The sequence below is a fragment of the Chenopodium album genome, chromosome 6, assembly GCF_948465745.1.
Source record: "Chenopodium album chromosome 6, dcCheAlbu1.1, whole genome shotgun sequence".
Taxonomy (NCBI): Eukaryota; Viridiplantae; Streptophyta; class Magnoliopsida; order Caryophyllales; family Amaranthaceae; genus Chenopodium; species Chenopodium album.
The window spans coordinates 77,039,582-77,067,101 of record NC_137839.1 but is presented as its reverse complement, the minus strand read 5'-3'; the positions used below and the strand labels follow the sequence as shown (position 1 = coordinate 77,067,101).

The window sequence follows — 27,520 nt, the reverse complement described above, 5'->3', positions numbered from 1 at the left end:
AATCGGTATATAACTCATTAGTCATGATATGAAGCTCTACTTTATTCATAACTTCACAAAATTGATTAGAGCCATTTTATAAGTGATTTGCATTTCTACAAGTTAAAAAAAAAAAACTCAGCTTCAAGTGCTACATGTACACAAAGCATTGCTGGAAACTTAGTTATGGAGCAAAAGAGATGAACTATTGATCAGATGTATTTCTATGCAAAAGATTACCCTTGCGCGAGTTCCACCCTTCAAGGATTGCATCTACTCTTATAAGAAATGGTTAAAGAAACAGTTTCTGCATCGCATCACATCACACGAAAGACTCATCAGAGTTTGATTTCCAGGCCGTTCTGTTGCTGCATGTGTTCTTCACCCTTTTCCAACTCTTCATCCAACTTTCACCACTTTACATTCTACTCTCACTGGAGTGCCTTCTTATTGCCTTAGAGTTTTGCCTGCCACGAAATAAGATTGATACGATTTGATGTCAAAATATGCTGAGTGAGAGTTTTAATCTCTTATCGAGATTATAGGAAAACATTGAAGCTTGCAGCAATAATCTCAACTTTGAAAGAGAGAGAGTTTCTTATTACCTGTGAATAGATAAAAGTTCCTAAGATTGCAATGGCAGCTCCTAGAGCATTGACAGGTTGAATAGGAGTGTGGAAAATGATTATGGAAGAGACTATAACCGATATCCTCTTCAACGTATTCCCGACACTGAAAGTAAGGGGAGAGATTTGGTCCAGAGACATGTATGACACTTGATTATACAAATGGTAGAATATGCTTTGAGCTGCTACCCACCTATTCAAAAACAAAAGGAGACTTCGGTAAGCAACACGAATATATGACCAATGGTCCAATCTGGAATTTTACCATCAAATGAAAACAAATGCATATCATGCAGTACAAATCAATTTATGAAAGCTGGAATTTTTGTACATACCATACAAAGTTTGGTCCAATCTGTGCAACTGCATTCTGCCAACCAACAGCCCATACTTGAGGTCCCTCAACAGCAAGTGCAAAGGGTGTAAGGAGCAAAAGAGACAACATTGAAAGGCATGCATAGTAATTCATCCCACTAACAGACTTGCCAGTCATCCCTTTCTTTGAGAAAATGTTCCGAAAAACGAATGCCAAATTCGAAATCATAGCTCCCATAAACCCTATCACCATTATAACAAGAAAACTCAGAATTTGACTTTGTAAATGAACAATGAGACATAAACAAACTAGTTCACAGTAATGCACAATATATAACCAAAATCAGAGATAAGAAGTTTTAAACTCACCAGTCATATTAAAGTTAAGCTCAGTGACAGCCGAAAGGGCGCAGCCACCAATGATGGGAAGAAGTGACAAGTAAACTGGCAAGGGAAATGTTTCTCCTAACAAGAACCTTGAAACCAACACACTGAAAGCTGGTTCACCACTTTTGATTATGTGGGTGAAGGAAACTGCAACTTTAGACATACTAACAGTCGCTGCTACATGCCCAATAGTATGAGCCACTGCAACCTGCATAACCCAATATCAAAAAGGTCAAAAACTGAGCAGACCGGAAAGGACCTGATAAATTGATCCGAAGCTAAATCGACTCACATGGACACAAAAATTTAGTATGACCCAAATCCAAAATGATCCGACCCAACTATACCCAATCTAAACCCAAACTGAAACCAAACTGCACACTCAAATTGATAGCTTTACACAATATACAAATTGTTAACATAACTCTTCAATAACACACATCACCAACCAAGAACACATTAAAATTTAGGATAGAGTCCATCAATTAGTAACACATGCAACTCCATCAATTAATAACACATGCAAATTCATTCCATAAAACCTTCATAAAGGCACATAAATCAACCAAAAACCCATCAAACTCTCACTAACATAGAAATCATCTATCAACAACACCAAAAAGTATGACCCTATCCAAGATGATACATCGTGAGATTCATGACTCGAGTATACATGACCCCACAAGACCTAAACACTAGATTTATTTGACCCATTAAAAAAAAACAACCAAAAACCGGCCTAAATTAACATTGAAAGTGTTAAAAAGCAACATTCTAAGGACATAAAGCTCACTTACTAATACACCAAATAATTAAGCACTGAAACCCAAAATATCAGTATATCACATTGTTATAACTAAACCTCATTAACCCATCAAACCACTTAATTCAACAACACTACCAAAAAAAAACCAATCAAAATATCAATATTAGCACTAAAACCCCAACAACAAAACTTTTTAAAAAAACATCAAATTTTTACTATAAACTTCATCAACCCATCAAAATTCAGTATCCAAAAACATCAATGAAATATGAATACTAGACAAAATTATAACTTACAGGGAGCAAAGTCTTCCAAAACTCCATATCAGTTTTGGGCGGGTCAGCAACCCGGGTAGCCCATGAAATCAACATCATGAAAGAGCCAGCAGCAAGAGAGAGTGTAGAAGTTAACCAAGGGTAAGGAAAAGCATTCAACACTTTCTTATTGTAAATATTGAAAACCACATTTAAAGCCCACCATGTTGCAAAGTAAATACCAATTTTAACCCTTTGAGCAGCCTCAGATTGTGCACTAGGTAATTCAATATTAATCTCTAATGGTTGAGATTGGTTAGCTTCATATGCTTTACATTCAACTCCTAATGATTTTCTTTGTGAAATTGAAGAGACATGCAAAGGTTTTTTTATTGAAAAAATGGTGGGAATTTCTGGGTTTTTTGTAGAAGGTAAACATGGAAGAAAGTGGAGTTGCTCTGCTTTAGAAAATGCTGGTTTTTTAGGAGAGTAAGTGATTAGTGAAGATTGTGTAGTTGGTTGACGCAATGTAGCAAACATCTTGTGTGCAATCTAAATTTGAAATAAAAACTAAGTTAACTTTTTGCAAAAATTGAGTTTGAATCAAAGAATTGAGCTATAATAAACTATAAAGTTTCAAAATTTGGTGAATTAATGGGTTAATTTTAGTGGGTTTCTGAAATTTTCAACAAATTTGAGATGGGGTTTTCTTTCTTTCTAATTTCTTTCAAAAAAGATTGGTTTTTGAGAATGGTTTGAGAAAGAATTTTAGGGAAGAGGGTTTATATAGATGGAATTATGGGGGTAAGTGTTAATTTTTGACTATTGAATTTTGGTTTGAAAATTAGTGATAAAAATAGGTGAAATGTGGAAAATTAGGGAAAATATAAGTGTATTTTTGACGTATTATATGGGGGGTTTAAGTCGGCTCGTCGAAGGTTCGAAAAGGTCGACGATTAGAACAGCTGTTGAGCCAAATCTAAGGTCACATTCTCTAAACTCTTTGGTAATGTACCTATGTACGTATGTGCGTATGTATGACTCATATTAACACGTTTGTTTGATAGTTTTGGGGTTATAGAGTTCATTTGTGTTACTACTTGTTAGATGTGGTGATGTGTTTAGTTTTGTGATTTAGATGAGTTGGATTTACTTGGTGGACGGAACGAAAGATTACGCGGGTGGTTGTTATGTAAAAGTATATTGAATTATTAAATGATGAGTATGGTAAGCGTTTAATTTGTATGATTGAAGGTAATTGTTTTGTATTGGTTTATTGGTGGAATTGCTTCTAAAAACTTTTGATGATAGGATTTTCTTTCACTAGGAATAATTTAATTAGACATTGGCATTGACTTTTGAGTAATATATGGAGAATCAAGTTTAGTTAATACTAATTCATTAGTACTCCATAGAATAAAGTGATGTATGTATGTGTCACATCTTTACTAACAGAGTAACAAGCAGTGGGATTTGATAAGCTCTTTGATTGTAATGATATGTCATTATGTCAACCTAGAGCAATTGTTCCAAGGGTTGTTAACCTATGCCTAGTCAATTTGCTGAAGATGGAAATAGAATACGTTGTATTATTAAAATAAAATGTTGATTTATATAATACATACTCCGACTTTATTTTTGAATAGGTATAAATATCAATCTGACTTTTACACTATTTATATTCACATAACAATGTTGACACGTATAATAGGCAAACCAATGCAGTTATTTTAGATGTAAAGGAAGTATATTTAGTAATACAACACATTAACTACTCAAGTTGTACCCTTAAATTTTCTCAAATTATATTACGCTCATGGGATTTTCATTTTAATTCTTTAAATGAGCATAAAGTCGCTCAGCCTTAGGTGCACCTATTCACTAGCTATTTCACTATGCACATAAATGTTCGATTGCGCTTAATAATTTCTCTATTTATATGTATAGTGGTTTAACCTAATTTACTAATTAAACCAAACCACCGCGATTTTGCTAGTAGACAGACAACACGGCAACACCTTAAACTACACGAGCGTACCAACTAGATCCTTAAGAGTCTTAAGCTACCTACCTCCTCACCCCTGTCCTTCGCTTCCCTCTTTCTCCTCTATTTCTCCTATGTGTCCTCGTAGTTGAATGATGGACCCATTGATATTTGCATCACAAATTGACGGCTTGAATTCAATTTTTAAGTGCTAAGGTCATTTTCATTAGTTCAACAACATGCATGAAGTTTTGGGTCCTACAAGAACCCAAATGGCCAAGTTTTGCTACAAAAGGTTTTTTGTTCTCTTTTAATTTGGAAGTACAAAGAAATGATTTATTTTATTATTTCACTAATGGGTTTTGACAAATAATAAGATTTGTAGCTCAGAATTAAACTCGAACAAAGAAATGATTTATTGCTTTATTTCACTAATGGCTTTCGACAATAGCAAAATTAGTAGCTCGGAATTAAAAAATAAAAATAAAGGGAGTATAAATTACGGGGTATAATATTATCTAGTAGAGGATGGATTCCAATAAATGTTCTAAATATGCTGACATAGGTTAGGACTTTTAGGAGGTTTGTCATAGTAATGGCCTTACACTAGGTGGTGTTTAAGTGTTTTATGCTAATGATAATCTGCCTTTAAATAAATACTCGTACAATATCATGCAATGTTTGAGATTTGCATAGCAAATATATAAAATAGGCCGAGAAATGACAATAATATTGAGAACAACAACAGATGGTCCAAATTCACCTCTTCTTTAGCCCATACTACGTAGCCAGGGTGATCAAGAAAGGCCAAAGTATGTGAAATTATTGATCTTAGATTCTTAGGGTATGCCTTGGTTTTCTGTTCATGTTTTTCTAGGAATATAAATATGTATATCTCTTCAATTATTGCTGTGCCATGGCTGCCCATGCATGAACATCGGGTGCATGTTTTGAACCGTAAATTAATTCTTTATGTCCTAAAGGTCTCGAGAAAAAAAAAAAAAAATGGAGTAGTTTTTATTAAGATCAATTGGTGATTGTAGGTAGAGAAGAGTTTGATTTACAAACAAAGCACAAGTGGTACACATTCTCTTCAATTTTTCCAATGTAAAACAGCTCACAAGTAGACTATAATAGGGCTGGGTTTCAACAAAAGTTGATGCAATTTAAGTTTTGAGTTAAATACCACTTTTAAACCTTCACCAACTAAATTAACTGATATCCATGTCTTGTAAATATATAAATTCAAATAACCAACTGTTAAATACGAGTCTGGGCCGCACCCACAATAAAAAAAGATAGTCCACTTTACAAGACAAAAAACGTACCATTAAAAAATAATATGATAATAAGTGGAGTAACCCTTTAGGCTTTAGACTTATAAAGTGTTTTAACCCTCAACTCTCTTTTTTTCTCAGTGTGGAACACTTATTACATGTGTTCTTTAGAGTTTATACTTCAACAACGACTTCTCCTAAACTAATTTAAGGCAAATAAGCAAGCTTTGCCTAAACGCGCTGAAAGTAAAAGAGAAACCTTTGCTAATCCGGCCAAAAGACAAAGAATAGACTTTCGTCGTTTGATTTTAATCGGCTACTAGTCAAAAATGGACCTTTGCACTCGCGCCTCCTTCGTGAAAAATGTTACTAATAAAATTAGCATTCATCAACATGCCAAACAAGTGAACAACATTAGGTATATGTTGAGCACAGGACTGCAGGAGTTTCCTAGCAACGTACGAGTAACTATCACACTTATAATTGAATTGTAAACCCCACTTGAAATGCAAATAACGGTCCAAAATTAAGTCTCGTGTTTCTTGTGTTAGGCAGTTGCTTTAATTGATTCAAAAAAAACGATGTACAAAAATACACAATTGAATATTTCACGGTTATAAAATGTGTACCTTTTGAGTGGGGAGCAACGATATTTGTTTGATTACGATCTTACGATTTGTTGGTTATGATTTACGGAGATGCATAGATGTTCGTGGAATTGCTATAATTGATACTAATAATAGTAGTTTAGTCGGTTCATTTTCAGAATTGAGTTTACACCTCAAATATCTTAGACGTCGGTCAATTTTTTTTTAAGAAGGTACACGAGTATTCATAATCCCCCTATCTAAGGGAAAACTATTAAAATTTAAAGTCTCTCTAATTCAATTCAGAGAAAGACTAATAGACACCACAAATATCTTAATTTGGGTTCATGTCAGTTAATATAATTAAACTTTACTAAACGGGTTCATGTCAGTCAGTGTATTTAATGTCAAATTACATCTTGATTTAACGTATCTCAACCCTTACGGTTTTTTTTTTGTCCGGTATTTGTGGGTCAAACATTTTAAGAGTGAGGAAGAAGGGTAAGGGATCCCCACCCCAAAGTGTCTCAAGTGGGGATTGAACCCCCAACCTCAAGGTTGGAAGGTGACAATCTTATCACTAAACCAAAGCGATTCATTTAAACATCAATACCTTATATCCGTACAGTAAATGTATGTATATACGAGTGGTTCGAATATAAATTTGATCAGTAAAAGTGTTACTTTTTTTTGTGCAAGAGAGGACAGAGTCCCAAAGAAAAATAAAAGAGTAGAACAAACACACGAGAAAGAAAAACAGCTAATGACATTAAAGAAACTACCAAAGCTAGCAAAGTATAGCCACTATGCCAGCAGCTCAACAAACACCGGTATCTTCCTAGCCAAAACAACACTCGTCTCGTCCAATAAAAGAGTACGAAGATCCTCCGAAACCGTCTCAAAAATCACCAGTTGGTGAACTACTTAGCAGAGCTAATTGCATTTTGCAATATGAGATTTTAGTATCGGACCATGAGCTATAGTTTTATGTTTTATTTGTATGGCTTTTTTCCTATGATTATTGGGCCATTGTTTGGCGTAAAATGCCCATATTCCTGGGCTTAGGCTGAGTGTGTTTTCTTTTTATGAAAAAATGATCAGAAAACAGAAAATGGCTTAGTTGTTGTATAAGACATTTGGGCAAACTAATTTTCTTTTGTAACTCTATCTAACCATAAATTAAATTAGCTCTTGAAATTGAAATTCAATAAGGCAAACTAAAAGAGGGAAAGGATGATAAAAAATTTCTAATACTATATGTTCAAAGACACAAGATCGAAACTTATGTATCATGTATTTATCATGCATTGTAATATTGGAAGAAAAAAAATTTCCCTTTAGATTCCTCTTATTTACGTATTTTCTCTTAGCACTCCTCTATAAATTTGACGATTTATCACCGAATGAGCATACTTTACGCAAATCGATAAATGCAAGTTTGGATCGGTACAATAAAACATATTTTCAATGTGTGTTAACTATTATGATAACTTGTCCGCATTACTACTCCGTATAATGGAGTTTAACTCTAATATCTATTGTATGAGATTGTTAAAGATGAACATCTACCAAACACTCGCCTCTAATACTTTAAAGTTTTAACCTATAAGTAGTAGTATAGCTTGCATACACAAATTGAAAGTGCAAACTGCAAAGTGAGTTTTAAACTTTCCTTTTTGTATACTCAAAAGATTTAGTTTGTAAACCAATATTATTCAACTAAATTCATAATACTGCCTAAAATACAATATTCAATCTCAACCAGGCTGTAACCCTTACCTAGGGCCTGTTCGTATTTACTGAACTGAGCTGAACTGAATTGAATTGAACTGATTGGAGCTGAACTGAACTGAACTAATTGGAACTGAACTGAACTAAGCTGAAATGAATATTTTATGAGAGAGGGAAATTAAGAGCTGAACTGATTGGAGCTGAACTGAACTGAAAATAAGTAAATATGAACAGGCCCCTAGTCCGGATTTTATATATACACATTCAAATCCATATCAATGTATAATCGATAGTATAATACTCCGTACTCTGTATAAATTGGTTGAATAATTTCCAAATTACTGTATTTTTTTTTAAAAAAAGTTAAAATTTAAACAAAAAAAAAAAAAAAATCGAGAAAAGAAGAATCTTGGTTTTCCTTTTCCCCCCTTTCATTCATTCATACTCTCTCTATCTCACACTTCCCTTCTCTCTCTCCTCTCACAATGGTGGTTCGATGGCGAGCAACTAACCTCTTCAATGGAAGACGATGAGAGTTTCAAGCAAAACCCTATCCCTAAATTTTCTCAATTAACTTCTCAATTTGGGGTTTTTTTCTCATCGATTAATTCGTTCCACCACCGCAGCTTAAACCTCATGCCGAGCGACGTCGTTCCAAAGCCGGCAGCTCCGTCGCCGATTCTCGATCGATTTCGGTTTCTTCTCAGTGAAAGAGAAGCCCAATTTAGGGTTTCCGAAGATGATGAAGATGAACTCGTTTGTATTCCGCCGCCTTCTATGGCGGAGATTGTGACTTTCTACGAGGATGTTTTGTCGGAATTAACGTTTAATTCGAAGCCAATTATTACAGATCTTACGATTATTGCTGGTGAACAGAGAGAACATGCTGAGGGTATTGCTGATGCTATTTGTGCTAGGGTTTTAGAGGTACCGCTCTCCAAATTCAAATCGGAAGTTTTTTTAGGGTTAGGGTTTTATAAGGGGATACTGTAATTTGTAAGGTGTAATCAATTTTAGTTGAGTTTTGAGTTCAATTTTTGTTGTTGTTGATGATTGATTTTGTACAGTGTATCAAAATTTACTAGTGCATAGCAAGATTTTGGACTTCAATTATCTCTCCTCTTCTTTAATTTAGTTATGCTTTTGAAGATTTTTTGCTTATTTGTTAGGTTTTGTACTCGAATTTACGCTATAATAGTGCTCCCGAGCTTTGATTTTGTGGTGTTACATTGCTGGTTATGCATATTTATGCAGGTTCCAGTTGATCAAAAGATGCCCTCTTTGTATTTATTGGACAGCATTGTCAAGAATATCGGTCGTGAATACGCTAGGCACTTTGCATCTCGTTTGCCAGAGGTGAGCTATGCTTTAATTCGGGTCGATTTTGAGGGGATACATTCATTGTTGTAGTCTTTGATACTGAAGTATCTGGTGTGCTTGTAATTATTTGGGTTTGGCTTAAAAGATGCAAACTTTGTGGAGAACTTTCCAGCTATAACATGATTTGGGGGAAATAGGGGGGGGTTTGATTAGTGAATTGTTCAACAGTTCAAGAGTCAAGGCCAATGCTGTCACATCTCATGACGAATTAGTAATTACACTTCCAAAACCAATTGGTTAGCACCTTAGTTGTGAGATGTGGGAGCGTTTGACCAGGACCCTGTATTCAATATTTGATATATATGTGCTCAAGATTCGGCCAAAAAGATGCAAATATTGTGGAAAATGTTACAATATGACATGTTTCAATGGTTATGTGCTTTATATTGGTTCATGTATTATAGAGCCTTTAGCTGTTAGCCCTGATTTGAGTGTTTCATTGACAAATATATTTTCATATTCTATTTCCGGTATAAGGTGTTCTGTGAAGTTTATAGACAAGTTCCTCCAAATTTGTATCCTTCAATGCGCCACCTGTTTAGAACCTGGTCTACCGTCTTCCCATCATCGGTTCTTAGTACGATCGAGGATGAATTGCAGTTCTCTCCAAGGGCAAACCAACCATCTTCTAACTTAGCCAGTATGAGGGCTTCCGAATCCCCTCGACCCTCTCATGGCATACACGTCAATCCCAAGTATTTGGAAGCCAGACGACAATTTGATAATTCATCACTTTATAATGTAAGTTTCAGAGCAATCATCCTTTCTTCCCTTTCTTTCTCTGGGTATTCTATTTGCCTTTGTCAACGATGCTAGGATTGACAAGATGTCATTTTATGAACCTACACTATATGTTGAGTTGCAGTTTTTTTTTGAAGAGTTTCTACTTTCAGTTATTGGAAAACAACAAAATGATGCAATGTGACTGTTATTTCCCTTGTCCTCTTCAATTCTACATGTGTTGAAGCGATAGAATTCAAAATCACATCTAATGGATTGAATCCACTATATTGTATAGAAAGGGATTTGGAGTTGCTTTGAAACCTATTTGTCTATTTTAAGTATATGGGAAATTAAGGAGAAGAGGAGAGGGGGGGGGGGGGGGGGGGGCTTACATATTTGTTAAGGTATCTAGAGCTGTATATGTTGTGTTGCCTCTGGTAGTCCTTAAGAATCAGCATGTGAATGTTTTTTCTGTAAAAAACTTCGCTGGGTATGATATAATGTACTTCATTTTCAATTATCTATCTATGCCCCCACCAAAATATAGAATAAAAATTTAACCTATATTCTAATTTTGCTGTTAACAGTTTAGTTTCCCATTTGAAAATTATTTTGATAATTATATATATATATATATATATATATATATATATATATATATATATATTCTTTGAAATTTATGAGAATTCTCCAATTATTTTTGTTTAAAATAATGCTCATTTAATTCAGTGCTGATTATTCCCCTTCTTTTCCACACCCCTCCTCTTTTTCATGTACTTTTCTTCCTTCACAATTTGAATTTGCAACTCAATTGTTCCATAAACAAGACTAGCTTATAATGCTATTATATTAATTATCATTTGATAAGGCTACTGGTACATGTATTCCTTCTCCTCCACATCTTGTTCTCTCTCTCTACCCCTGTCTATTGGGCTTGCTAGATCTCCCTTCTTTTGTTCCATTAGTTTTCTTCTCTTACCAGTTTTCATTGCTGGAGGGAAGTGGTGCTTGGTCATGCTCTAGTTGTTTTTCAATTTCTTTGCTTGTGTTTGGCTAAAACTTTCTAACGAGAGAAGCATTGTGCATTCTTATGGTGTGACACTGCGGTTGATTGTTGCATTAATTTGTTTATCATATGCAGAAAATTCAACTTGGGAGAGGAGCATCTACCTTGAAGTCACTGGGTCAGAAACATTCTGTTGGATATGAAGAATATGATTTATATCAAGGTGAAAGCACAGCCTCCCACATTGATGCTCAAAGATTTAACTCCTCTGCTTATGGTGGACGTCCATCGTTTCCACTATCAACAGACAAGTTGCTTCCATCTGCATGTGGTCCAGCTAGACCCTTATCACCATCAGTTGACGAGTTTATGGTGTCCAACTCACCAGGTAGGGTATTTGAAGGGGCATCTCCTTCTCGTCCAGGATTTAATTATGGACGTAGGAGAGGAAGAGATGAGGAGACTGGTGACTGGCAGAAAAGACTTCGCTCTGATGATTCCTATCGTGGTTTTGAAAATGCTGTGAACTATGGTTTAGTCAATGGTTTTGAACATGACAGACCAAGGGCTTTAATTGATGCGTATGGACATGATGATGGACAAAGACCTTTGAATGACAAACTTCCTGGTATGGATCGTCTAATTGTAAATGGTTCAGTGAGTAAACTTGCTGAAAGCTCATGGCAAAATACTGAGGAAGAGGAATTTGATTGGGAAGATATGAGCCCAACGTTAGTTGATGGAAAGTCCAGCAATGTCACTGCATCTTCTTTGCTATCCAGAGGCTTTAAAGCCATACCTGGTGTTGGTACTGTTGGCTCCAGACCTTTTGATCCCCAAAAGCCTGTTGAAGATGTATGTTCTCACAACCCAATTACAACTCTTTGTTGTCTCTGGTTATTTTTGTATTTTTGTTCTCAGAGTGCTATGATTCCAAATGGCAGGAATTCATTATTACCTTTTTGGTGCCTATATCCTCACTTGTTTTTGCCACTTTTTATTTATTTTGTATATGTGTATATATATATATATATATATATATACTTCTAGTTTAGCAAGTCATATATATTACCATATCCTTTCTTCCCCTGGAGCCTGGCCTCTCATTTTTTTTTTCCCTATTTAATTTAGGTGTTTGTATTATTACTCATCAGTATTGCTATTGCTTGCCATCAATTTTAAATTACAAAGGGGATCACGATCTCCCTGTTTCTTTTCTGTTCTTTCTTTCTTTTTTGTTTTTTTTTTTTTTTTTTTTTTTTGTTTTTTTTTTTTTGTTTTCTATTATAGAAACAACAAATTTTGATCCATCTTTCTATCAAGCTGCAGGTTGTTCATATATCATCCAACAGGCAGTTTTCTAGAAATGAGATGAATCATTCTCAAGGAGCTTGGAAGTTGCCTGGCAGTCTCTCTGTGCCTGTACCTGTTGCTGGAAGAGAGAATAGTTCTCAGTCGACATTACCTGTGAATGGAGTGCCATCATCATTGTCTGATGGAAAGCCTATGTCAGCAGACCACTATGCTGCAGTCCCCATGCAGAATGTTATGTCTAGAGGTGTTTCTTCAGGTTTTAATTCTTTTGAAGCAAGAGCTTCTTCACCTGCTGTGGGGCAAGTGCCAACTAGCTCATGGCCTTCTACAAGTTCACATAATATGGTGCCTTCACCACCTCTGTATATGCAGCCAAAACATCCTAGAGCTTCCTTTGATTATAGAAATCATAGTTACAGTGTTCTTGGTCAAGGCAATCAACAATTTGATACTGATGACAAAAGAAATCTGATTCCTGCGAAGCCAGGACAACGGCCTCAGCTTAGCTTCACCCCTTTGCAATATCCCACACAACAACCAGGATCGTTGCAGCAGTTGCATCCACCACAAGAATCTCGGCAGAATGCGGTATCATTGCCACCGCAGACAATACTGCCATCTAGTCTTGTATATACACCAGTAGGTCATGGGGTTGCTGCTACTAATAATGTGCACAATCCAGTACCTGGTTCTCATCCTTATCCACCCTTCCAAAATATGTCCAATGGTTATATGCATTTCCAAACACCAATGGCACCCCTTCCTTTAGCCCCTCGTCCCCATCCTCAATTTTTACCTCTTCCCCAGAGCTCTGGTCCCCTTGCTAACCAACCACCAACTGCTGGTATAGCTGGTTTACTCAATACTGGTTTACTTAATTCTCTTGTTGCTCAAGGTTTATTCCCATTGAAACAGAACCCTGTACAGGTAAGATAGCAGTAATTCTTAATTAAGCCAAGTTTGGTTGCCTATAGATTTATGAATCTCGTAGAATTGCTGTTAATGATTAATATATCAGCAACTGTCTCCCTTGTGTAGTTATTACCTTTTCTCTTGCTCCGTATTGATTTTCTTTTTGTAATATATCAGGATTCTCTTGGAGTAGAGTTTAACCCTGATCTTCTTAAAGTGCGTCACGAGTCAGCCATAAGGGCTTTGTATGAGGATCTACCCAGACAGTGCACCACCTGTGGCCTTCGGTTTAAGACCCAAGATGAACACAGTAAGCACATGGATTGGCATGTGACTAAAAATAGAATTTCAAAGAACCGTAAGCACAACCCATCCCGTAAATGGTTTGTCAATGTGAATATGTGGCTCAGTGGTGCAGAAGCATTGGGGACTGATGCAGCTCCTGGATTTTTGCCAACTGAGAGTGTTGTCGAAAAGAAGGATGATGAAGAGATGGCAGTTCCAGCAGACGAGGATCAGAATACATGTGCTTTATGTGGGGAGCCTTTTGAAGATTTTTACAGTGATGAAGCTGAAGAATGGATGTATAGAGGGGCTGTATACTTGAATGCATCTTCTGGGTCTACTGTAGGTGTGGACAGATCACAGTTGGGCCCTATTGTGCATGCAAAATGTAGGTCTGATTCTAGTGTTGCTCCGACATGAAGAACAGATAAGCATCTTGCTTTATGGTAAGCCTCTTTTTTCATTGTATTCATCTTATATTGTTGTGGTCACTTATCGCTATGATGGCATTATGACTAATGGATCTTTAATTGTGATTGCATGAGACTTGCAAGATCTTGCCTTGGTTAGTCCTTTCAGATTTATCCCTATAGGGGATGCATCTACCTCTGAAGCAAGATATGAACTATGAAGCTTGGCTCAAAATCATGTTTTAAACATTTAGTCATGGATATTGCTTTATGTTCTTTGTTACTACGACGTATGAGTCAATATTATTTTAATCATATGGAGCATGGTAGGACTAACTTCTTGCGTTCATTTTGTAAATTAGCATGGGTGAAATGTAGATTTGGGATGTAAATGACTTAACTCTCGTATAATTATCTAGGTATATAGAATTCTCTGTTTGGATTATAGCTCTTCTTTTGTACAGTGTCTTTGGCCTGGTTCTAGTAGGTTGCCGCTTTGCATTAACTTGCTCATAATATGTATACTCCAGGTGCCTTGTATTTGAATACATTTTTTGCATTTTGTGCAGGGATAGAGGAGGCTAGACAAATGAAACAATTGCGGAGTAATCATCAACCCAGTTTTCTGTTTTCCCTGTAACATTAATATGAGTATCTTCTTGTTAGTGTTAGATCTTACATTTAACTTTTCCCCTCCCCCCTTATTTTACCTTGGTGCTCAAGTGGTGACATCATGCCAGAATTATGTACATACAGTGGAGATATACCATCCATAGTCCCCTGCAGTTGCAGCAAAATGCATTGGCTCGAGAATTTACATCTTTGGCGTACTTTTTCAGCTTTACTGATGAATATTTGGAGACCCCTGATATTTTTTACCCCCCTCCCTTCCCCACCCCACCCCCACCCCTTCTGAAAAAATGTTTCTCCCCTCCTCTCTTTTCCTATCATTCTCTACACTTATTCAGGTTGAACTATCTGCAAATTATCTTGTGCGTCGCAAATTATCTGCAAATACTACTATCTTGTACCTCGATTGCAGGGAAGGTTCATGGAAATCAGGGCTCTTAGCAGATTCCTCCATTGTATTCAGAGCTCATCTTGCTAGGATATGTGCAGCTTACTGAAATGGAAGAGTGCCCTGTTATTCATGCAAAATTTTCTACAAAATATTGTGGCTTGTAATTACTGTCACTCTGAAACATTATGCTATATCAATGTTTGAATTCTTGAATATTCTTCGCTTTAAAATTGGTTAAAGCTGTTATTAATTTTAGTTTAATGTCTGTTTTATAAGCAATGTTTCATTTATACTTTTGTTTAACTTCCTAGTTATTGACTTCTTGTGCCAGTTTGGTTTTATGTTAGTCTAGCTTCCTAGTCATTTTATCAACATCTATAATCCCCTTTGATTATCAATATGTCTGGGACCCTTTTTCTTTTAAACAACACTCATAAATTCATACTCTGTAGTTAAAAAAATAAAAAATAAAAATAAAAAAAAATTACTAAAGGCATTGCCTTTCTATCTTTTTTGCTTCTTAAAAACTTATACTCCGTAAGAAATGAGGCGTAATTCATTTAAACGCGAGAATACTAAACTCTCTTGTATTTCCCGAGCTATAAAGTTTTAACATTTAGTCTTTACGTTTAGGTGTTATTCTCATCTATTATAGCCATTAAACAAGAGGTAGGATTTGGGATTACAAAGCTAAGATATAAGCACACCATGGTATTTTTCAAAGAAACTACGCGAACAATAACAACATTTGATGAAAGTAACCTAGCAATCTAGCATAATACCCTAGCTGCATAATATTATGTGTGCGGTTATTGGGTCAAGAACTCAAGATGATACCAACTAGTAAGATTCTTCCTTTATCTGTCGCTTTATAGTTTATTATAAAAAACAAAAAAACAAAATAAAATAAAAAATGGACCTGAACCTCTAAATGTTGTGAGTTGTGAGTTTGTGACCCTTTTTTCTGTCTTTAATTTTTTTTTAATTTTAATTAATTGATTTCGTCAAAATTATAAATTGAACAAAATTTCTTATGCTACGGAGTTGTCACAGGTTGGTCCACAACAGTCGAAAGAGAGAGAAACAATGGTGTAATATTATTGGCTTGTTTCTTTATCATATCAACTACAGTAGTAATGCATGACATATTTACAAGTTCATTTTATTAGTTTGTGGCAGCTTTAAGATTGTAAAAGTTAATTTATACTTGCTCCATTTTTTTTATTAGTTTTAACACTTTTCTTTTCACGCTTGCCAATACATATTTTTAATCTTTTATATTTTTACCAGTATGTAAAAATTATAAACACTTAATATTAATATTGTATAAATAGACACGAATCCAACAAGATTCCACATGATTTTAGTTTTACTTACGCATAAATCGTTAAAACTAGTCAAAGTGAAACAAGTAAATAGTGTAAAAGTAAAACTGTTGCAACTATAAAAAAAAAACGGAAGAAGTATATTTATTTGTTTGTTACAAAATGAGCAACAAAAGAACATTTGATTTACTTATTATTTTTTTTCAAATGAAGAAATTTGGAAGTTAGTTATGCCTCTCCATATGAAGCTTCTATTTTATAACGTTGTCTACATTATAATCAGCATACATATGGACCTTGGCAATTATTCTTCCAAGGTCCAAGAAACTTTAATTAATTTTTTTTTTTTTTTTTTTATTATTATTTTGTTTCATTTATATGTAGGCACTTAATACGCACGTAGAATTGGCGGTAATTTGACTAATTTCCCAACATTTCAAATAAGACTATATGTATATATATACACATATCAAGCTAAAAAGTTCATTAACAACTTAGCATTTCAAATAAACTCTTCCTTTCTTTTATCTTTCTTAAGCAAAAATGTCAAAGCCGTCCTATGCAATTTCTCTTGTTGTTATCCTACTGATCGTCTCTCCCTCGGTGCTTGCTATTCGCGATGAACCACCAAGTTATTCAAAGACCGCGAAGAATACAGATGGTCAAGATGGTACCTTGGTCGTTCTACAATGGAGTAATGTTGGGAAGATCGTGTGGCCATCGTCGTTCATCATGCTAATTTGTGTGGCTTATAAGGTCTGGAAATGCTGCAACAATAGTAATAATAATACTGAAGGTATGTGCATGCTTGCACTAAGCTTTATTTAGCTAGGTGCAGTACGTTATTTATTCATTCATTTTTCAAATTATTTGCAACGATTAGACATTTTCATTCACACTTTATGTCAACATATATTGATAATTCTTGTCAAAAAAAAAAAAAAAACAAAACAAAAAAAAATATGTTGATAATTTATTAGAATTACATATATGGTTGTCACTCATTTATTATAATATGTTAATAATTAACAGATAGCATCACTTCTACAGAGACAAGCGTAAGTACTGGTGATAATGGTCAAATTGAGATGGTTGGAGTGAAGATTACTTGCTGACTAGTCCTGCCTTAGTTTGGTGTTGTTCTTCAACTTTGTTGTGGTTGTGGGTGCACGAGCGAATTCGCGATGGTTCCGATTAGTTCATCATTTCTATTCTGTGCAGTGGTAAATAATTTTTATTTCCATGATCAATGATCCTTTGGTAGCTAGTCTTGGTGGTTCAAGTATGAATTTGTGTACTATATATTGTGTAAGGTTTGTTGTAATTGTATGAGCAAAATGAAATTTTTAGTAAAACTTTTATTTTAAGAGCTTAGTTTTGGTTGTGTCTTGTATGAGGGGTGACCCTAGGGGTGATACTTCACATCTATGAGAGGGACGTCTAAGATCAAATTCTCGTTTAGAGTATTTTTGGGTGATAAATTATGTTATGTGTGACATTCGTTAGGTCCAGTGAGGGCGTTGCCCAAACAATTTATGTACCCAAACTTTTATTTTTGATACGGTTTGGTCACCCAAAACACAAACCTCAACCAAACCTAATGGGTTGAATACTTGAATCGCAAATGCAATGCTGAAACTGTGCTCTAATGGCGTCCAATTCCGGACCCATCTCTCTCTCCACCTCAATCGCTTGTTTCTATACTCAACATCTTCTGCAACTGAAAATTCTCCCTCTTCTATGGTGGATTTCATGGTTAAATCTCTGGGTTTTTCAAGGGAAGAAGCAGCTATTTCCTGGAGTAAGGTTAGTAAATCAAATCGCATTAAATCCACTCAAAACCCTTATTTAGTTGTTGATTGCTTGAAACAACGAGGATTTAGCAATACCCAGATGAAAAGACTTATACTTTCTTTGCCAATTTTGCTGAAATGTAGTGTTGATAGAACCCTAATTCCTAAATTTAAAGCTTTAGAAGAATTGGGTATTTCTGGTTCTGATTTAGCTGATATTGTTTCTTCAAATTCTACAATTTTAAGAAGGGATTTTACCAATCGGATTATACCCATGATAAGTTATGTGAAATCAATTGTGGGTGATGACAAAAAATTCTTCAAACTTTTGAAGAGATCATACTGGTTGATGAGTGTTGATATTTCTGCAGGATTACAGCCTAATATAGAGCTGTTTAGAAAGTATGGTTTCAGTAATGAAAGAATTCTGTTTCTTTTAGTTCAATATACTGAGATATTTGGGCATGATCCTAAAAGGGTTGAAGAGATTGTAAAGAGGGTCCATGAGGAGTTTGGGATTCCTCCCAAGCTGATTCAGTTTTCTGATGCTGTTGTATTGCTAGCTTCGTTGAGTGAGAAAACCCTGGAAACTAAGTATGGGATTTTCAGGAGCTTTGGATGGACTGATTCTGATATTAAGGTTATGATGAGGAAGACACCGCGGTGTTTGGTGTTGTCGGAGAAAACAATTCGTGAGCGGTTGAATTTTTTCATCAATGAGTTGGGATGCCAACCAGGGTACTTAGCAAATCGTTCGTATGTGATGTCATATAGTATGACTGATAGGGTTTTGCCGCGCTATACTATATTAAAGGTCTTGGAAGAGAGGAAACTTGTCACTGTTAAAGTGGAAATGTTGACGGCTGTATGCAGCTGCGAGTCTTTTTTCTTAAACAAGTTTGTGCTACCCTACAAAGATAAGTTACCTGAGCTCTGTAGAGCTTATATTTGTAGGGTAAAAGGGACTTCTACTGCTTAGATGAGGGAATTTTGACTGATCAAGTGACCTGCTTTAAGAGCTGTCATCATTTGCTTAGGGGATGAAGATACAAAGAAGAAATGTTGCTCTATTCTTTCTAGCTACGAGTGGAACAGAAAAATAAAAATTTCTGTTTGATTTTCAAGCTAGGGTGGCTAATATAAGAAGCTTCATCAAAACAGTATTCATGCCAGAAAGGTGTGGTAGCTCTGGGCTCTAGCTATCATGAAGAATTGAAGACACTTTTAGCAAATGGTAAATGACTGTATAAGGTGGAGGAACATCCATTCTGGTTGGTGGTAGTGTTGCAATTTGTCAGCTGGTGGTGTTTAGAGGAACATTATTGAACACTTTTGTGATCAGTAAATTTTTACCCTTATGTAACTGTGTATCAGAGTGACTATTTGAGAAATTACTTGATTCAACTTCTCTCTAAGGTTATACAAAAGCATTGTCATATTGGTTGAGGATTGAGAACCTAACCGATCATTAGTTAGGATTCTCCTGAAGAAAACCAGGGGTCAGGTACCCTAGATTCTTCTCTGCCGTTTTTTTGATATTAACGTAGTCTATCTTGTATCTCTGTAGGGCAAGCTGAAAATTTTATTATCTTTGATGAAACTTGTTACAGGGAATGTTGTGAGATATAATACAAGTAATACAACATACTTTGTGTTTGATTCTTTGAAGAGCAGATTGAGGAATAATGAACTGTAAACCCCAAACTCATTTCCACCATGCTTTAACATGATATGGTGCTATTTTTGGTATTTACATTATCATTCAATAATCTATCTCTCTCTCTCTCTCGACGGAATTTGATAACATTTGTCAATCATGAAATTCCAGTTTATTTACTGGAACTATATTGTTTCTTTGATGCATTTCATGGAGATACTGTTGGAAAGGGTCTGAGAAATTCAAAGTTAAGAGGTAAGAGGCATTCTTTCACATCTTGTCTACTGACTATGAAGATGCTGTGTGCATAACTTGATTCCTCAATTTGATGAATTAAAACTGTTGAGAGAAAGCAAAATTTGCTGTTTTTTGAGTACTTTGTTGCTCATTGGTATTCCCTGAGATAGTCGGCACTCTTTGATAATTGTTATAATTGTTACCAGACAACTATAATACGGTTGTAAGCCAGCCATTGCTTATTTAAGTGAAGCTGTCCATAGGTAATTTAGTACCAACTTGTGCTGTGAATGCCATAAGAGAATTTGTTTCTTGGATCAGTGTTTTCTCTTTCTTAGTTCCTTTATTATGTACTTAGCCTGATATTTAATATTTTGTTTTGTTAAATTGACAGTTTGTGTGCTGCTTACTGCTGGAATTATGTTTCTGACAATGTGGAGATTCTACACAGTCGCTGTCCTTAAGGTAACAGAGCTTGATAGTTGCTTGTATAATTTGCTTATGACTTGAGAAGTTGAGATGATAGTTATGTTTACGGTTGCGTACTTTCTTTGCTTTTAAAACAGTAATCATCCTTGATCAATATTGTTGACTTACTAATTTGTTATTAGTAGCTAATACGAAGTATAATTTATACTCCCTTCATCTCATTTTGCTTGCCTCATTTGACTGTTTTTTAGGTCAAATGGGGCAAGTAAATTGAGCCGGAGGGAGTACTAAATACTTGCATAGGCTGCAGTTCATAGTTTTGTAAATTCTGGAACTTCTCTCGTAGCTGGTTATTGGGATCTAGGCAGTGTTTGAATACCAAAAACAGCCCATTAGTAGGAAGTTATAAAGGGCGATTATGGATTATGAATTAATATGTAATTTTGCAATGAATCTATCATGCAAATGACCATGATAATGTAAGTATGTTTCCTCATCCCCAAACATGTGTTTATTTATTCATAATTATCTATTACCACCCAATACCTCTCCCTTAACTGGTGATGTATGGTAATGAATTATGAATGAAGAGATACTTTGGGGTGATCTAACTTTTTCATGGGTATTGGCATAGAAGTTTCATTTCAAATGTATTTACAAATTTTGAAATTTATTTCCATTACCACCTACTTACCAAACAGGTACATGTATTTTGTTGTGTAATAGGGCCATCAGGCTATAATCATGAGTCTCAGGATGTGTCTTTAGGCTGAAATGTACTGTGTTAATAATCTGATTTCCTCTAATCTAATCATTTTACTGTCAGTTTTTCCTATTTTTGTTTCTACATTTATAAGTGGGGCAACTGGTAACATTTTTGTCTTCTGTGGCCTGAACAAAATCTAATTAAACCAGAATTTATAGTCACTTTACACTTAACTCTGATTAAATTTAAACAAGTGATTGGTGACAGGAAGATTCTTATAAGGCAACCTTTATTTCTTCGCTAATCTATTTATCAGTTATAGTATTGGGTCGTGAGTGATTCACTCCAAAGCAACACATCAATATCCTTCATAAAGAAGTTGTTTAAGAATCTAATTGACTGAGAACAAAATTTTCCTGCTAAGCACTTTATCTTTCCTTACACTTGGTGCTTTTTAGGCATATGAGGTTCTGCTTTGTCTTTTTTGCGTGTTCTAAAATAGTGATTTAGGCTGCATTCTTTTTACTTGAACACACCTTAACTTAGTAATTGACTTTTACTGAAACTTATCTGAAATGATACACATTATTTCAATTGTAAACTGAATGTGATAGCTTTTATCTGAATTTATTGCCCCAAATTTGACTTATGTTTCTTGTAAATTTATACTTCTAAGGTGAAAAGAACGAAGCCTTAGTACTAGTAAATGCTTTTTTTTTTTTTATTATAAGTTGGTTTTAAAAAAAAAATTTATTGAATGCCACAAAGGTATTGGGATCACCGTGTTTTATTTTTTTGCTGATGGTATTAAAATATTTTGCTCAACATGGGCTGTGAGTACTTCTTCCCTGCGATAAAACAAATTCCAAATATTCGTGCTCAAGTGCCTTAAACATTGCCGCATGATCTATAATGTTCGTGAGACTCTGCTTTCCTTGCAAGACATGTGTAATTGGTATGTAGATGTTATTGATTTTGTGGGAGGAACTTTGGATTCTCAACTGCTGATGTTTGGATTCTATTTGCCAAATGTTGTGAAAATTTTCAGTCTTGCAATGAAACAAACCCTGAAGATTCGTGGTTGAGTGCCTCATACATAGGGCCTTCTCTTCACATGCATATGCCTTGTGTGGATGAATACTAGGCTGAACTGCTGAAGGAACTATGGATTCTGAATTTTGGATTCTAAGTGCCAAATGTTATTATACAAGTACTAATTAAGCTTGTTGGTCCATTATAAAGTAAACTTGCAATTAGTTTGGTGTTATTTGAGATGAAATAAATATTCCATGAAGAGTTGGCCTTTGAACTCGTTAATCAGTTTTTTGATGTGAAGAGAAGGCTACTGCCCAAAATATGAATTTGCCGTCTTGAAAGGGAAGCAGCTGGTTACAGCTATCCCCGGTGTCATGTCATTTATCTGCAAAAGGCTTCAATATGTATTACTGTACTTGCTAGCCTGAAAAATTAGAGTTATTCTCACCTCTTCAGCATATATTTTATTGCATATTTTGGAATTACAGTAGCTAGCCACACTAAGTTACGAGAATACCTTTCTCTTCTAGTCTATACTTTCTTTCACCACCACTATGCCTATTTAAATATTTGTTATTTATTTTTGTGTATATGATGGCTTCAGCAAAGAGAAGACCGTCGTTGTGGACTTGATTACAAATATACAGAGGAGGTAGAACTACTGAACTAGTCTTATCTTCCAGGTAATCTCCACACCCTCTTCTACGATATTATTTAGCTAACCTGCTAGTGTTAGACTGTTAGTGTTACCAGCCTAAAATTTTCTTTCTAATATATGCCGGCTATATGCGTAGCCGTTTCTTCTAGTGCAAGACCTTTGTAATCTCTGTGCCAAAACTTATACGTTCTTCAGATGGATTATCGCTGCAGTCAGTGCATAGTGAGGGCTGTTTAGAGCTGTTTGATGTATCATTTTTTCCCACCATAGCATTAAATAAGAGAAGTTGGTCAAGCTGCTGAACAGTGGCGGCATCCTTGTCACCACGACCACTGCAGTTGACCACAACCTTGGTGCCATGAGGCAGAGTAGGGCACAATTTCTCCAGGGCAGCAATTGCATGCGAGGCTTCCAGGGCCGGGAAAATTCCTTCAAACCTGCACAACCTCTTGTATGCTGCAAGACAAACAGCTTATTTAATTCAGGTTAGAGGATCTACCCTCTTAAATTGTATATTTGTATTAACTTTCCATTTCCTTAGAAAAGGCCAATTGGGACCATAATACTTTTTAGTGTACATGCAGTATTCCCTCTGTCTTATCCAAAGCCTGTCTATTAAATTTGAAAAATATTTTAAGAGAGAAGATTTTATTAAAGGGAATACTCCATGTCCACTAAATGTATATATATCCTTATCACGATGAATGAGCTAAAGTAAAGACAGTTGGGGTTCTGAAAGCTACAGAACTCGTTAAACGAAAGAAAAGTATACAGATGTCCAAAGCAAGAGAGGAACTAGGAGGGCCATGTCCTCTCTCTAGCTATTAACAAGAATATTGTCCCTCCCTTCCCATTATGCTTTGATGTGTTGCTTACCATGTAGGGCCTCTTCATCTCTAACTGCATGGAACTCTGCTCGTCCGCTGTCCTTGAGGTAGCTGAGCTCTGGTCCAACCCCTGGACACTCTAATCTGCAAGTTCAAGGAAATCATAATTCAGTTATATTAAAGCTTTGTACTTCATTTAGTCTGTCCAGTCTATGTGCATGTAATGATTATTTAGTAGATCATGAGATTATTTGTAGGTTTGTCAAGGTTTATGGAATAGTCACCCTATTAGTGTTGTCTAGTCTATTTAACTTGTAATGATGCTGACATTTGAACCTCCTTAATGTTGCCACTATAATGTTTTGATAGCAAGCTTGTTTTCTTTCCATATTATCTGTCATTCGGGTACAATACATCTTGAGGATCAGTCATTGTTTATCACTCTTTTTCCGAGAGAAATGTCTGTCCAAAAACTTATGCATAACCATAAACGACAGTATCGATTCAAATGTAGTAGTGCATGTATACTCACCCAACACCAATTGAATACGGACCTACAATTTGACCATCATCATCTTGTAACAAGTAACTCATAGCTCCATGATAAACACCTACTTCTCCTTTAGATAAGGTAGCTGAATGCCATCCACTTTCTAATCCATATCCGGCAGCCTCTACTCCAACCAATCTCACCCCTTCGTCTTCTATGAATTCATGGAACAAACCCATTGCATTCGATCCACCTCCTACACACGCCACCAGAACGTCCGGTTTCCCACCCCATTTCTCCATTGCTTGTTTCCTCACTTCCTTCCCTATGACTGATTGAAACTCTCGAACCATCGTTGGGCATGGGTGTGGCCCGATGACCGACCCTGGCAAGTGATAACTGGTCTCTAAGTTTGCCACCCATTCTCGGACTGCTTCTGAACTTGCGTTTTTGTAGTTCCCATCTACCGATTTCACCTTCATTCAACATGTTTTCATTAGTATAAGCATATCAACTCAAGGACATGGTAAAAAGATGCTATAGGGCCGGATGACAACTAAAAATATGTCTTCGAATCATGTGGTTGATGATGTGACGGTAAAAATAATACGTAGTATATATTTCCGGTATCTCATATCTCTAACAATAATTGATTTACATTGTAAAAAATTTGATGTTATTATTGTAATACAAAGTACTCCATACCGAATAATATCTATGATGCGATACTAGTCACTTGCTATCTCAATTAATTAGGTTGTAATAATATAATGGCAAAAGCTAATGAGCGTCCCCGGGGCGTTAGATAAGAGAATTAAAGTGCAAATATTAGAGTAAAATTAACATTAATTACACCGAACGACGCGTGATTCTGTCATAAATTCCTAACTTAATACCATTTCAACCAATATAATTTATCCTTATCTAACGCCCCGGGACGCTCGTTAGCAAGATCGTTAATATAATTAGTCAATTACAAATACAAATATGAGTCATGAGTGCATGACATCACGTACACTAATCTTGTTGACATCATAAAAGTTATTGTTTTGCTACCCCACAACTGTTAGTGTCAACTTCTAATTTATCACAGATTGTAATGTTCTTTTACTTGTTCCCTTTGTGCTCGTGAAAGAAAATAAGGTACAAAATTATCCTGTATAAAATTGATGCTTCTATGATTAAAATTTACTTTTCTGGAACTTAAAAAAAAAAAAAAAAAAAAAAATCGAACATTCAAACAATTAATTTCTAAGAAAAAGAAGAAATTTATTTTTATTTTTTTTTTATTTTTTTTCTCTTACAAGAACAAAATAAATATGTTTAGTTTGTAATAAGTTTGACTAACAAAACAATATACTTCCTCCGTTTTTTTTATTATTGCACCATAGATTGGATACAAATATTTTGGTAGTGGAAAAAAGTAAGAGAGAGAAAGGTTAAAATACAAAATTGTCCATGTGACATATTGATAAATTAAAAAGTAAGTGTGAAAAAACAAGGGTATGTTGGGTATTTGTAGTGTGAACACAAATAATTTTTTTCCTAAAGAGGAAATGGTGCAATATTTGTGAAACTTCCTAAAAAGGCAAGTGGTGCAATAATAAAAAAACGGATGAAGTATAGCAAATCGACTTGAAATTAAGCATAATGACAGTCGTGTTATGAATGATTACTGCAAAATTTTCATGTACAAAACAATGTTTTCTTCTTTTATGGTTAATGAGTTATAATCATAATTTGTTGATATACAATTTCAATCAATAACTTCTTTAATTTCATTAAAAAAAAAAAAAAAAATCAATTTGAAATATGTGAACATAATCAAAAGTTAAAGTTTATCAAGAATGAATATCTCCAATCCTATGAGATAGTGCGTGTAAGTAATATACATAGTACTAAAGACTAAAACTATAGAGCATTCTAAATTAAACTTAACAAAGTTATTGAGAAATATTTACCTGTGCCCCAAGAAGCTTCATAAGGCGTACATTAGATGGTTGCCTCTCAATATCCAATCTACCCATGATAATGGTACAAGAGAGACCGAGCTTGGCGCACACGGCAGCAGTGGCCACACCATGCTGCCCGGCACCTGTAGCCGTGACAATGCTCATACGTCCCATACGTTTAGCCAGCATGGCTTGCGCAAGGGCGTTGTTGATCTTGTGAGCACCTCCGTGGTTTAGATCCTCCCTTTTTAGGTATATTTCCGGTCCACGCCCGTCTTTGTCCTTGTAGTGTTCCGATAACCTTTGTGCGTGGTACAAGGGTGTTTCGCGTCCTACATAGTCCCTTAGAGCCCTCCTTAGCTCCTCCTGAAATGAAAGAAATAATATTATTGCCAAACACTCGAAAAATTAAAGAAAAAGGTTACATCTAAATGCACAAATATTGGTAACAAGCTAACAACGTATTCGTAGTATTTTTAAATTTGGATTGGAATGAAAAACTAAAATATCATCATTCAGTCATTTTGTATTGAACAGTTGATGTTATAAAGGCGGTTTAAAATATACTTGTATATACCAACGATGGTTGTAATTATTACGTACATACCACCTTTTATTCAATTAAACGAAAAACTAACCTGAAACTCGACATCATTAAGGGCCTTGTAGAATTCATCTTCAAGGTCGTTCAAGCATGTTACTAAAAGTTCAGGCACATATTTCCCACCAAATTTCCCAAATTTTCCAGTACTACTAGTGTAGTTCATTGATAATGAACAATTAAGTGAGTTAAAAGGAGTAGCATATTTAACCATTTTTCTTCCCTTTTTTTTATTGTTACACATTTTATTTTTGGATACAAGAATAGAAGACTGAAGGCTACAAACTTTGCTCATTTTAGGAAAAAAAAAGAGATACTTTTTTTATTTTTTTATTTTTTCTCTCTCTTTCTCTTCAAACTAAGTTGATCAACTATATTGTTGAATGAGAGGTTTTTGGTTACATACATTTGGAATGTGGGCATACGTTATTTATAGTACTAGAAAGATACCTTTGGCAAGTTGCTTGCAACAATAGCCAGTACATCTGCAGGCACATGTAAAATGTTCAATGCAACATAATTCATTCCTAGGATAGTAAGATTTATTGGCTAGATTAAGAGTCTCTTATATGATAGGATGTGGTGTGGACACGTGGGGTCTAAATGAGGTTACTCAATATTGATTCGACCTATTTTTTGCACTATATGGAAAAGTCATGATCAAGTTTGAAACTCATCATCCTATACGTTTAATTTTTCACACGTAAAATTATTCTAAACCAATAGATGTTTTACTTGTATGGGTGATAATGAGTCGAGTTAAGCTTAAATTTAAGTTGGAGTTTTAATTTAATTTGTTGTGCCACTTGATAGCTTGTGGAATGGTTTATGGATAAAAGGATATCTCAGACAG

General features: G+C 35.2%; 5 protein-coding genes across 6 annotated transcripts; 3 read left to right on the top strand and 2 right to left on the bottom strand.

Moving 5' to 3' along the window:
• Window positions 1–24: 24 nt before the first annotated feature.
• Window positions 25–3,172, bottom strand: LOC145636409 (glucose-6-phosphate/phosphate translocator 2, chloroplastic-like). Its single transcript, XM_081687968.1, has 5 exons — window positions 2,370–3,172; window positions 1,290–1,515; window positions 941–1,163; window positions 585–798; window positions 25–446 (listed from the first exon to the last, which is right to left on the bottom strand). The coding sequence occupies exons 1-5, from the start codon at window positions 2,865–2,867 to the stop codon at window positions 435–437; spliced, it is 1,173 nt and encodes a 390-aa protein (XP_081544094.1). The 5' UTR covers window positions 2,868–3,172; the 3' UTR covers window positions 25–434.
• Window positions 3,173–8,288: 5,116 nt separating this feature from the next.
• Window positions 8,289–15,260, top strand: LOC145636408 (polyadenylation and cleavage factor homolog 4-like). The gene is made up of 7 exons (XM_081687967.1): window positions 8,289–8,833; window positions 9,161–9,262; window positions 9,764–10,027; window positions 11,151–11,870; window positions 12,345–13,256; window positions 13,419–13,972; window positions 14,506–15,260. Exons 1-6 carry the CDS (start codon window positions 8,426–8,428, stop codon window positions 13,944–13,946), a joined length of 2,934 nt encoding a protein of 977 aa, XP_081544093.1. The 5' UTR covers window positions 8,289–8,425; the 3' UTR covers window positions 13,947–13,972; window positions 14,506–15,260.
• Window positions 15,261–17,808: 2,548 nt separating this feature from the next.
• On the top strand, window positions 17,809–19,743 carry LOC145636406 (transcription termination factor MTERF8, chloroplastic-like). Its single transcript, XM_081687964.1, has 2 exons — window positions 17,809–19,579; window positions 19,686–19,743. Exon 1 carries the CDS (start codon window positions 17,912–17,914, stop codon window positions 19,052–19,054), a length of 1,143 nt encoding a protein of 380 aa, XP_081544090.1. The 5' UTR covers window positions 17,809–17,911; the 3' UTR covers window positions 19,055–19,579; window positions 19,686–19,743.
• Window positions 19,744–19,806: 63 nt separating this feature from the next.
• On the top strand, window positions 19,807–24,012 carry LOC145636407 (uncharacterized). Of its 2 annotated transcripts, none has more exons than XM_081687965.1 (5): window positions 19,807–19,987; window positions 20,364–20,434; window positions 22,744–22,822; window positions 22,993–23,282; window positions 23,681–24,012. In XM_081687965.1, the coding sequence occupies exons 1-3, from the start codon at window positions 19,807–19,809 to the stop codon at window positions 22,807–22,809; spliced, it is 318 nt and encodes a 105-aa protein (XP_081544091.1). In that variant the 3' UTR covers window positions 22,810–22,822; window positions 22,993–23,282; window positions 23,681–24,012. The 2 variants fall into 2 exon arrangements, with proteins under 2 accessions (XP_081544091.1, XP_081544092.1); XM_081687966.1 differs by having other exon boundaries at window positions 22,947–23,282.
• LOC145636405 (tryptophan synthase beta chain 1-like) lies at window positions 22,111–27,051 on the bottom strand. The gene is made up of 5 exons (XM_081687962.1): window positions 26,705–27,051; window positions 26,076–26,432; window positions 24,157–24,590; window positions 23,674–23,768; window positions 22,111–23,253 (listed from the first exon to the last, which is right to left on the bottom strand). Exons 1-5 carry the CDS (start codon window positions 26,960–26,962, stop codon window positions 22,943–22,945), a joined length of 1,455 nt encoding a protein of 484 aa, XP_081544088.1. The 5' UTR covers window positions 26,963–27,051; the 3' UTR covers window positions 22,111–22,942.
• Window positions 27,052–27,520: the final 469 nt, after the last annotated feature.

What these genes read in the sequence shown, in the direction of transcription:
- LOC145636409 (XM_081687968.1), bottom strand. Translation starts at nt 2,867, where the DNA reads ATGTTTGCTACATTGCGTCAACCAACTACACAATCTTCACTAATCACT. An exon ending in TTTGGAAGACTTTGCTCCCT is followed by an intron (nt 1,516 to 2,369) that starts GTAAGTTATAAT and finishes TGGGTTATGCAG; the next exon opens with GTTGCAGTGGCTCATACTAT. An exon ending in GCTTAACTTTAATATGACTG is followed by an intron (nt 1,164 to 1,289) that starts GTGAGTTTAAAA and finishes TAATGGTGATAG; the next exon opens with GGTTTATGGGAGCTATGATT.
- LOC145636408 (XM_081687967.1), top strand. Translation starts at nt 8,426, where the DNA reads ATGGAAGACGATGAGAGTTTCAAGCAAAACCCTATCCCTAAATTTTCT. An exon ending in TTGCATCTCGTTTGCCAGAG is followed by an intron (nt 9,263 to 9,763) that starts GTGAGCTATGCT and finishes TTCCGGTATAAG; the next exon opens with GTGTTCTGTGAAGTTTATAG. An exon ending in TGAAACAGAACCCTGTACAG is followed by an intron (nt 13,257 to 13,418) that starts GTAAGATAGCAG and finishes GTAATATATCAG; the next exon opens with GATTCTCTTGGAGTAGAGTT.
- LOC145636405 (XM_081687962.1), bottom strand. Translation starts at nt 26,962, where the DNA reads ATGAGCAAAGTTTGTAGCCTTCAGTCTTCTATTCTTGTATCCAAAAAT. An exon ending in TGAAGCTTCTTGGGGCACAG is followed by an intron (nt 24,591 to 26,075) that starts GTAAATATTTCT and finishes TGTTGAATGAAG; the next exon opens with GTGAAATCGGTAGATGGGAA. An exon ending in CCGTATTCAATTGGTGTTGG is followed by an intron (nt 23,769 to 24,156) that starts GTGAGTATACAT and finishes TTGAACTTGCAG; the next exon opens with ATTAGAGTGTCCAGGGGTTG.
- LOC145636407 (XM_081687965.1), top strand. Translation starts at nt 19,807, where the DNA reads ATGGTGCTATTTTTGGTATTTACATTATCATTCAATAATCTATCTCTC. An exon ending in GAGAAATTCAAAGTTAAGAG is followed by an intron (nt 19,988 to 20,363) that starts GTAAGAGGCATT and finishes TTAAATTGACAG; the next exon opens with TTTGTGTGCTGCTTACTGCT. An exon ending in ACACAGTCGCTGTCCTTAAG is followed by an intron (nt 20,435 to 22,743) that starts GTAACAGAGCTT and finishes TGATGGCTTCAG; the next exon opens with CAAAGAGAAGACCGTCGTTG.
- LOC145636406 (XM_081687964.1), top strand. Translation starts at nt 17,912, where the DNA reads ATGCTGAAACTGTGCTCTAATGGCGTCCAATTCCGGACCCATCTCTCT.